Below are 10,208 nucleotides of genomic sequence, written 5' to 3' on the forward strand. Positions count from 1 at the left end.
TAGATTAAAGACAGATAGATAGATAGATAGGCAGATTAAAGACAGATAGATAGATAGATAGATTAAAGACAGATAGATAGATGAACAGAGGGAGTGTCAATCTCTTTTTTCCTAACGTGCTTTTCTTCTGTCTCTTCCTCTTTTTGTCTCTCTCTCTATCGTAACGGTTCCACGAAAATATGCTCGCATCTTCGTCGCTTTTGAAATAGAATCTTGCCTCTCCGCCTTCCAAGAAAAAGAGATCACCGATACCTGTTTACTTTTCATTTGGTCTGCTGAAACAAAATCAACTGCTCACACAAACTGAAATTCCTGAGTATACGCACACCATCACTATCAACCAATGAGCACAAGGTAGCAGCTGGATACATGCGTCTCACCCTCTCCCCCCCCCGGAGACATCTCTTCATCTTGAGAAGACTTCGGAGGTTGTCTAGTCTATGAAGCGGAAAGAAGAAAAGTCGGCCACTCCTCATTAAGACCCTAACCAACCCCTCTCCAGAAGACGAGTGAGTATGATGACCAGGAGTCCGTCTATATCAAGGCAGAAAAGAATACGCCCATATTCGACACGTTAACAGATGCAAATCACGCATACGTATACGCCTATGTATATATATAGAAAGAATAATATTACACTCAGAGTGCATGCCCGAACATACAAGCGCACTTCTCTATGAAGACTTAACCCGTCCAACTCCAAGCATCCAACCATTTATACACCAGGGGAACCCCCTCCTCACGCGGTCAGACCTCCCTCTCTCGCACCAAGAGAAGTCTCAACACAGTCGGACAAGGGTCTTGTTCATCTCCTCTCTTCTACCCGCCGCGCCTCTTCTCTTCCCAGTACCAGGCAACTAGAAGCACTCCTTCTGTATCGAGCACCCCCACACCCCTCTAATAAGAGACCCGAAATTCCTTCATGAGAAACACAAGTACGCTACCTTCTCTTCCTGAAGAAATCAATTCTACCCAACAAGTCCGCCGCTCAGATTCTCCTGCCTCTCGCCCGCCAGCAATCACACTGTCTGACCCCTGTAAACCTACTACCTTACTTTCTTTACAGCCCCACGGACAACCTGGTGCAGATCCGCTACGGTTACTTCCCTCCCCCCCCTTCGCTCGCTCCTTCTCTTTAGCCGGCAGGTAGCAGCTCCGCATCTGACTATATCAAAAGATATCACAACTTCACAGACGGGAAGGGCTGCTTCACGCCTGCAATGCCAGCAGAATCTATGCCACAGAAGGACCAGGGCGGTCATCTCGTCGTCCATCTTCACCATTATTATCCCGATTCCTTCCATTTGCTCGTTTCGTGTTTGTATTTGCCGATGTCGAGTCTGCAAACGCACAGGAACATCACACGCCAAAACACTCATCTACTTGTCCCCCCAAGGCCATACACGCGCATACACGTTGCATGAGAGAAACAATCACAGAGATCCTATACGGCACCAGCACTCTCCCATACTGAGACCTGCAGCAGCCGTCAGGCCCGCACCCTGGACGCCGAAGTTGGGTGAACACTTCATTAAGAAAAAGTCTAGCGTCGCTAAGCTGACTGCTGAGATCCCCGACCATTCCTAGCCTAGATTCAAACAAGAAGAAATGGAAGGTCGGCTTTGGAACGCTCTTCAAGAGTGTCACGTGCGTTCTCTGATTTGGAATGCCTACGCCCAGGTGATGTGACATACTTTGGAAAAATGACAAAACCATGACGATGAATAAAACGATGAGGGCCGCAACTTGGGCTGGAGACATTCCAGAATCCGTCCCTTGTGTTGTCTGGGGAAGAGCGGCCATAGCCCCTCCTGTACCGTCTGCTACAGGTCCGACGTTTCCTAGATCCGTTGGCATTGACAATGAGTCAACGTTCGTAATAGCGCCCCGGACGCCGCCAATCAACGAGCTGAGAAAGTGGCAAATGCACCCACTGAACTCCTCCATTCTGGAAGAAAAAAGCAAAAACGACTGTAATAGAGTGATGCCTTAGTTACTACTACAACCCCCCTGCAGACTGAGACGGAGCGGGGCAAAGGAGTAGAGAGAAGGGAACGGAAAAGGAAGCAGCGAATAAAAACCAAACGAAGTTGAAGAGAAAAAAAGGAAGAAAAATTGCTTGCGAGACGTCGTACGCCAAGGAAGTAGCTGCACAAAGCGTATGTCCGGGACCGACTCCTGCTCTCCCGGGAAAAAATGGGCGTATCCGAGTGGCGAGACAGAAACGTCCAGGCCCTGACACTCAAAATAAACTACGGAAGACAGCAGTGCACACCCGACCGGCAGAAAAAAAGATGATGTCCCCTGTTTCGCGGAACGACGGTAAGTAGACCATTGAACGGGCAACGCGGGAGCCCGGAAAAACAAGAACAGAATCTAGCGTCTTGCCGTCTTTACGCTCTCAGGTACTCTAGAACGCAAATCTCAGTCGAAAGAAGTGAAGAGCCAAAAAAATTGCAGATATTCGCGGACAGCACATACCAAAACAATGAGACGCGAAGTCGCATAGGAGTGGACCCCCGAAGGATAAGCTCGTTCGGTTCAAACCTCTCGTGCGAGTGCCACTGCCCCCCGCCCGTGGCGAGCCGACTGATGGAGGATGAACACGTTAGTTTTTATTAGCAGCCGACAAAAGGACGAATGTTTCGTGCGATTTTCCTGTAGGATAAGGCCTTCAGGAGTAGTCCAGACACTGACTGTCGAACCGCGGGTCAGCGAAGTCTAAAATGTCGGAGTAGCCGCGACGAACTTTTTCACGGGGTGTCAGGTCCCCGGTGCTCCGCGGCTACGACTAACTGGTTAAGGGACGAACTATGGCAGCAACGAGAACGCGGCAGCGAACTCGTTGATCTTTTGTCACGGAAGACAGATTGGATATGTTCGCTTGGAAAGCTAGCACTGAAAAGTGGATTAGATACATCAGCAAATGCCCCATGCGACTCCTAGCCACCTGCGTCGCGGACCGGGAGAGACCGTCTTCGTTGTCATGCTGCTGCAGTCTCTTCCACGGGGGGCGGTCGGGCTCGGAGGAGGCGGAGCAGCAGGAGCAAGGGTACGCCGAGGATGTGGTCGGGTCGGTGCAGCATACTTCGATTTTTTCTCGACAGGGCATGTGGTCGGTATCATGCCGGGGAGCCTCGCTGTGATTTTCGTGAATACTGTACACGCATATACGATATCACAGGTTTGGGGTATCTAACCGACTTGGGGGCTGGTTCTCACCCCACCAGATACTGTTGCACTGTCAGCGCCTTAGCCGGAAGAGCAAACACATGCTCCGTGCGGACGCGCCAGCCGAAACGCCGGTCTTCTTTTGCGGGCGTGACAGTCAGCCCCTTTGGGAAGGCGTCCCTGGCATACTGTCTGTGAATCTGCCGGCAGGAGAGCGGGCAGCTCGTGCTTCGCTCGGGAGACAAACCACAGCCGTTAGGAAGCCGCGCCCGCAGTCCTTCTAGTACTGGTGTGGCTGGCTAGTCTAAAACTGGAAACCCTTCACTCCTATGACTTCTACGGGCCTGGGTACCACTTTCACCCCAATGAGTGTCTCGACTTCGATCCACGCCAGTCGACCGTCCCCACCAGCTTCTTAGACAGCGTCTGTCTACTACAACTGAACAAACATCAAAGTATATAGTCGAGTACCCTGGCCAGATCAGAACTCAAAAGTGATATACCTGGTTAGCCAGCTTCGACTGACAAAAACCGGGCGCGTCGTGCGCTACGCAAGTCACTAGGGTAAGCGGCTCGCCTCAGTGACAGTCGCAAGCAGGTCGGCGACCCTCATCGGGAGCCCAGTGCCTAGGCCGCTCACAGTTGACAGCCCGAGTCCTTGTTGCTGCGCCTGAGCGTTTACGTCACTATCAAGGTTACCTTGTGGCCGCAGCGAGGCCCAGCTGATGTCCTTGTTCTAAGAATCGCTTCCCGCGGGGACCGTTCGGTGGTGAGTCACCCCCCTTTTTCTGTTTGCCTGCTTTGACCGCCCTTCTCTCGTCATCGTTCTTGGTGCAAGACCTGGCTGCCCAAGTCTGTTCGGATCCCTCTCCGCAACAAGCTCCCTCATTCGCCCATCGGCCCTTCGTTTCGCCTGACTGCTCTGGTATCGGTTCGCGTTCTACAAATCCTCGGCTTCACAACAACCTGAACCGGCCCGTGCTCTCTCAAGCACTGATCCTGCATTCCGACACGCCCCTGATAACTCGACTAGCCACCAGGACCCTCACGATTACCCAACAGGCCCCTAGCACCACTCAGCCGGGGGACGGAATCCCTCTCCCTGGTTTGCGCAGCTGCAACGAGTCACACTAAACCGCAAACAGAAGTACAGACTGAGCGGAAACTTCTGTCACCTGGCTCGAGTAGTACAGCCGGCTCGAGCCCTATAGCTTAGCAGAGCTAGTTATCGTATTATAATAGAGCAACTCACACAGGCTTAAGGTGGGAGCGCAAGCGCGGGGTCCCCCCTGAATTGGAAATTGCCAGACAGGGAGGTCGATTGAACTATCGTGCCGATCGTCATAAAAAACCAGCTTTAATTTTGTGTTTGTTGTTGTACCGGCAAGGACTCGCGGTAGCCGAAACAAGGAAACGTGCTCTGCAGTCCTCCAGGCGGTTTGAGCAAGCACGAGATTCAGAATGCGCGCGCACTTCACGAGTGGTTCACCGAAGAGCGCTGCTCTGGCGGAACTAGTGGGGTCTCGCCGTGTTAGGTCGAGATCGAAGGGTTTGCACGCTGCGCTGATTCATGTAGAAATTGACCCTGAGTTTCAACGCACGATGAACCGCGTGAATACCACTATCGCGGCAGTTTTGTGTGCTAGCTTGAAGTCGCGCACTGCGCAGGCTTTCAGAATATGGGTCTTGCGGGGCCAGACACAGTGCAGGCTGATCAGTGTCGCCAGGAAGCCTGAAGGTTTGGGTTAGTAAACGGTTGTGGCCGGCAACGCGGACCGTGCCAGCGACTTTGCTTCCGTTCCCTCTCAGTTAGTGCGAGAAAAAAAGGAATGTGGGTAACCCATCGGGGAGGGCGGTCTAGACGCTATAGCGTGCTTAAGCTTCTTAGCAATGTCGCATGCGTTGTCCGTTCTCCTGGGCATCACCACAGCGTGAACACGTGCTTCCCGCGCAGGTGCCGTGGGTCCTATCAGGGGTGTTGTGTGAGAAAGCTCCGAAAACAGTTCACCCGGAGTAAGCACCAGCCGGCCGACGACGCCAAGAAAACGAATGGACAACCGAAGCACACTCCCCCCTTCGGTGCTGGCGTGATGCTGGACTCATGTTGGAGTAAAAAGCGCAGGAGGCGACAAAGAGATAGCTTCTGGCAACCGGGCAGCCGCGGCGGCTCGGCCAAAGGCGGGAGAACTGTAGCACGCTGAGTGGAGAGCTCGACTGCAGCTTCTAAAGAAAGGGAAGACTGCCGGTAGTGTACCGTTTGTCACATGATTACGCGTGTCCAGTGATCCGCGCTGCCCCTCACTGTCGTGGTGTGTCCGGGGAACCATGCGCGTTGTTGGGAGCCGGGTTGTGGAGTGACCGCTCATAGAGGGCAAGACGCGTTCGGGCTTGGCGGGGTCGTAGCGTGTCGATCGAATAGTTCGAAGATCGATGCAGTTGCCCTCAGGCTCTCTGCGAGCGTTCCTATTCCAGTTTCAGTGAGTCACTGGTTGGAATAGTACACTGGTAGAGGGAACGGCTGAAGATCCTTACCTTATCAACTAGGTAAAAGCTCTTCCATGTTGGCTGCAATCTATAATATAGCTGCCGGGACGCCCGAGAACCACGGCAACATCAGCTGTGCGAGGAATAGTACTGGTTCACAGTCATATACTTGTGGTAATAGCAACAACAGGGAGGTCGGCGTTAAGTTCCCACGCTAGCCATCACGACGCAACTGCAGCCAGTACCTCCTGAACGTCAGTCACTCACGTACAGGGTCACGCACGTACGGGCAAGTTGGCCTCCCGTACACCGGGGCCTTGGCGCTCACAGGGAATGCAAGACAGCACACACGCCAAGGCGCACAGATTCATCGGTGGAGTCGCAGTAAGCGCTGTAGGCACCGCTTGCAGACAAATCGAATACCCTGTGTGCTCGGTTCGACCGTGACGCAACGCGCAAGAACAGGTTGCAGTCGGTATCTCCCCTGTTCCTGTTCCGAGCTGACCGGTCACGGCGAGTTCGCTCTTCACAAGATGCGCCAGTCTTTGCCGTTGAGAAGGATGAACTAATTGTCTACAGCTCGTTGGAATGATGGGCTCGACGCCGACTGCTTCGGTTTCTCCGCGTGAAGATTTCCCTGGGGGTATAGAAGCCAATCTGCAGTGTGTGCATGTGTCCTGGCTGCATGCAAACCTTCCACACTATCCAGCCTGACTGCAGGACATAAGCCATTTGTTTAGCGAAGTTTTGCTAGTCCAGCACGCGTATGCCTTCGCGAGCACGAGCAGAGCAACTGTGTGACGGGCTGGCACTGCTCGCGAGGTGTCGTGCTCTTTCCCGTGGAGCTTCAGATGGGCGACGTGTCTTGTGAACCTGGTCCTCCCGACTGCTAGCTTTTTTGTTGGCGGTTAGCCGGAACACTGCTGGGCCACGCTGGGGCACCTTTGTTCGTTTCGCTGCCCTTTCTTGGGACACCCTTGTCCTTTTCTCTGTCCATTCCGTTTCCGTGCCTTCTCCGGGAAAAGGCACAGCCATGCGCGTCGCTGGAGAGGTCTCGCTTTGTACTTCTCAGTGGCAGCGCGGTTCGAGTTCTCAGCGACAGTGATAACAGCAGCCTGTCTCTTGTCCAGTCTCCGCGCACCTCTCAGAGGTTACAGCCGCGCAGTCGGCTCGGCGTGCCAACGATGTACCTGCTTCTCACCGTATGTGCTTTTTTCTCCGGTCTAATTTCGCTTGCTGTCTTATGGATATGCGGGAGTCCAGATGGGTCCTCCTGGACGTCAGCTGCATATCGTTTCTTCTTTGTCAAGTCTCCCAAGGTCGCTCTCGATGTCCTCACAAGAGTCTGTGGGCCTGGTGCAGCGCGGGGGGTCAGGGCGCTTGGTCACTACATCTTCAAGACGAACAACCCCATAGTTCAGGTCATATACCTTCTCATCATGTGTGGAGGCTACTCTCAGGTCGTTCTTGTGGGTACGAGAATTCTCCTGGAATCCCGCACTTTTCTGTCTTCCCTCGCTAAGAAAAAGCGTTTGACTCTTGCTCTCAAAAGGCCGTTTCCTGTCTGTCATGAGTCTGGGGAAGAGTAGTGAGTTGCCCAGAACGAACTGGAAAGCTAATAGAAACTCTGATACATGCCGGCGGTAGTCCGGTTCTTTGGCGGACCATTAAGAGAAAAATTGTCCCGAAGGGTTCTTAACGCCCGGACAATCGCTCTCCGATGTCCTGTATGGCATATATGAGAGGGTTCACAAATGTCGCAGGCTCTCGTGACCTAGTCCGCATAGAATCTAGACAAGGGTGAACGGGGCGGCTCCCATAACTGACTCTTTTGCGAGCGCTCTTTTTAGAGCTCCAAGCTGCTTGGTTTCTCTTCTTTGTCTCCTGCTTTCAGTAGCTGCTCTGTACTTTCCTGCTCTCTGTTGGCAGCGGCGTAGTGGGCTCTCCCAAAGTGACATGCATCAGGCGCGAGTACCTATGAAGCAGAGGGGACTAAGTCATATTCGTTTAGACGATATTTAGCTAGTCTCTTTCTCCAGCAAATCTCTTGCCGGAACCGCCCCATGTGAGGGGTCACGCTTGTCACTAGCATGTAGACTAGTGTGGCTAGGCAGCCCTTCCGAGTGAAAACGTGGACCCTGCGTAAGCTGTTGTGTTAAGACAGAAGAGTCTAGTTGCATTCGGTGAGATTGTTAAATCATGTATGCATCGTCCTTTGTACTAGCTTCCTCCTTACCTAGCGAGATCCGGGCCATGTGAGCGTTCAGGGGGCAACGGCGCCTAGTGAGGACCTGAAGGAAAGAGTGTCGTCTTCTTCGGGTTAATTCTTGTGTGAAATTTCGTGTGTGAGAGGACAGCCGTCGAATCCCGTGCTATCCTACATTCTTCTTCAGGCTACCCCTGGATTCCTAATGCCTATATAGGCGTGCATCACAAGTAAGTTGAGTTGTCGGCCGGAGAGACTCCAAGGGCCAAGCTTCAAGCTCTCACCTTACTTTGAGCGTAACCTCCACGACGTTGTCTTGATGCTGAATGATGGTCCATGAGTCACTGTTTCTCTAGAATCATCTTGAGACACCACATGGTTTCTCCTGTCCTTGATTCTCTCTTCGGAGGGTCGATCTGGCTGCTTTCAACTCATCTGTGTTTCAGTCCCCACTTCTCGACTTCGTCACCCGAGATTTCTGTTTCTCCTTGCACTCTATCAGAAGACGTTCAACCCTCCTTCCTTCGCTTCACAACTCCAAGGTGTTTCATCCTCTTCCTCTACAGACAAGCCACCGTTGTTAGCCTTCCCCGGATGAGTGATAGATCACGTCCAAACAAGAAGCGGTGTTTTGCAGTCGATTCCCTTCTTAAACACTCCATATTTCTCTTTCTCGTCACCACGGGTTATTTCTCTTCTTTTCGTGCTTCCTCCTTGTCTCATATTCTTCCCCTGGCAGGTCTTTCCGATGTGACCGAGACCTTTCTTCATCCAGATCTGTCCTTCGTANNTCTCTTGGCATATTTCTCTCGTGATGTTCTCGCGTCCTGAAGCTTCTCCTATTATTCTGTGTGCTATTTGCATTTACGTGCGCCGTGACCATGGGAGGACTTGGAGATAGAAATCCTGCGTCCTCTTAGGCTTGCTCTGTCATCGATAGCCATGTGACGTGGGTTCGCTCAAGGAAGTCAGTTGTCTTGGCCTTGATTCCTCCCGGCTTTCTGTTGGGAGCTGGAGTCGTTGCCCGTCCTGTAGCCGGTTGTCGATGAATACAATGGAGATGCTTCTGAAGATTCCGGCTGTTCGATCTCATAGTGACGTCGAGAGGTTCACCGAGTTGAAGAGAAAGCACTTGGTCTTCGTGTCTGTGTCTGTTTCCTGCTTACAAGGTACATCGCCTTTGGAGTCTTCGTTGTCTGCTTAGCGACTTTTCTATATTGCTCACTCCGAGACCCAGGTAAAAGCAGCTCCACCGCTTAAAGCTCATTCTATTTCATTCAGTCAAAAGCAGCAGCCTCCAGAATAGTGGGAATCCGTCATATATTTCTTGAGATACGACATAGTGTGAGCATGCTTTTGGACGAGGTCACTCTTCGCCTAACGGGCACCGAATGAAATACACGCGGAACGTCATCAAGCTTTCCTCCCTACTTTGTCAAGTATTTTCGTGACATATATGTAGAGACATTCCGGCTACACATTGGCGCTTGAATGGTTTCTAATGTGGGTATGAGCGGGCTGAGAAATCGACGAAAGCCGCCTTGTTACTGTCTGCGAGATCTGACACTATTGCCTTGAACTTGAATTCGGAGGTCGAGGCCTTTCGGCAGGAGGAGTGCGAAGAGGGGAAAAAAAAGTGTGTTTCTGATCTGTAGCCTAGCCGATGAGCGCGCTCGTCTTTTCTGCTGCAGATACTTCCTGGATCGTCTTTCTTTCTTACCTCCTTCTTCAATGTGTCTTTTGTGTGCTGTCATGTCTTCCTAACAGGCGTCATTACCAACCACAATGTAAAGGAACACCTCAGACTCTACGGTTACGACAAATGCATCTACTTTCCTCAAACACCCTGCGCAACGTGCAAGTTCAACAAGTGAGAAGAAGGGGGGGGGGAGGGGGGCCGCAGCTAGTAGTAATTGTACATGGAATCCTAGATCCGTTGATCAGCCAAGCTCTCCTGGCATTTACTTGTCAGAGAATAGAGACAAGAGCGACAACACACCACGACCACATGTGGGAGTTCAACTGTACTGATAGTCAGAGAATAGAGAGCGAAGAACGAGAGAACCTTCTGTGAGAGTGTATTCTGCATTCTAGACATCTCCTTTCATCTGGATAGGCGGAGTGTCCTCCTACATCCACGATAGGAGTGCTATGTTACATCTAGTGTTTGCCCGTACAGGTTTTTCCATTTGAGTCGTCTTATATAGGAAGAAGGGCTCGGAAGAGACCGCGCTGCCACACATGCAAGATGTTCTCGTTTGTCTGAGTAGTCGCGACTATCGGTTCAGTGTAGAGTAGCTAGCTAGCATACGCCTTTTCCAGCTGGTAGTGTCTGCGACGCGCTGTA

General features: G+C 52.0%; 2 protein-coding genes across 2 annotated transcripts in view; one reads left to right on the plus strand and one right to left on the minus strand.

Moving 5' to 3' along the window:
- Positions 1–150: 150 nt before the first annotated feature.
- Positions 151–2,978, minus strand: CSUI_005105 (uncharacterized protein). The gene is made up of 2 exons (XM_068065284.1): positions 1,695–2,978; positions 151–1,340 (listed from the first exon to the last, which is right to left on the minus strand). The coding sequence occupies exons 1-2, from the start codon at positions 1,945–1,947 to the stop codon at positions 1,234–1,236; spliced, it is 360 nt and encodes a 119-aa protein (XP_067922739.1). The 5' UTR covers positions 1,948–2,978; the 3' UTR covers positions 151–1,233.
- Positions 2,979–6,389: 3,411 nt separating this feature from the next.
- The window catches only part of CSUI_005106 (uncharacterized protein), a 14,205-nt gene continuing 10,386 nt past the window's right edge, over positions 6,390–10,208 (plus strand). Inside the window, exons 1-4 of the mRNA XM_068065285.1 lie at positions 6,390–7,128; positions 8,049–8,091; positions 9,031–9,098; positions 9,629–9,731. The gene's annotated coding sequence lies outside the window, so the exon portion shown is untranslated. The remainder of the gene's footprint in view (positions 7,129–8,048; positions 8,092–9,030; positions 9,099–9,628; positions 9,732–10,208) is intronic.

The sequence above is a fragment of the Cystoisospora suis genome (assembly GCF_002600585.1).
Source record: "Cystoisospora suis strain Wien I chromosome Unknown contig_2460, whole genome shotgun sequence".
In the NCBI taxonomy this organism is placed as follows: Eukaryota; Apicomplexa; class Conoidasida; order Eucoccidiorida; family Sarcocystidae; genus Cystoisospora; species Cystoisospora suis.

What these genes read in the sequence shown, in the direction of transcription:
- CSUI_005105 (XM_068065284.1), bottom strand. Translation starts at nt 1,947, where the DNA reads ATGGAGGAGTTCAGTGGGTGCATTTGCCACTTTCTCAGCTCGTTGATT. An exon ending in GGTTTTGTCATTTTTCCAAA is followed by an intron (nt 1,341 to 1,694) that starts GTATGTCACATC and finishes GTGCGTTTGCAG; the next exon opens with ACTCGACATCGGCAAATACA.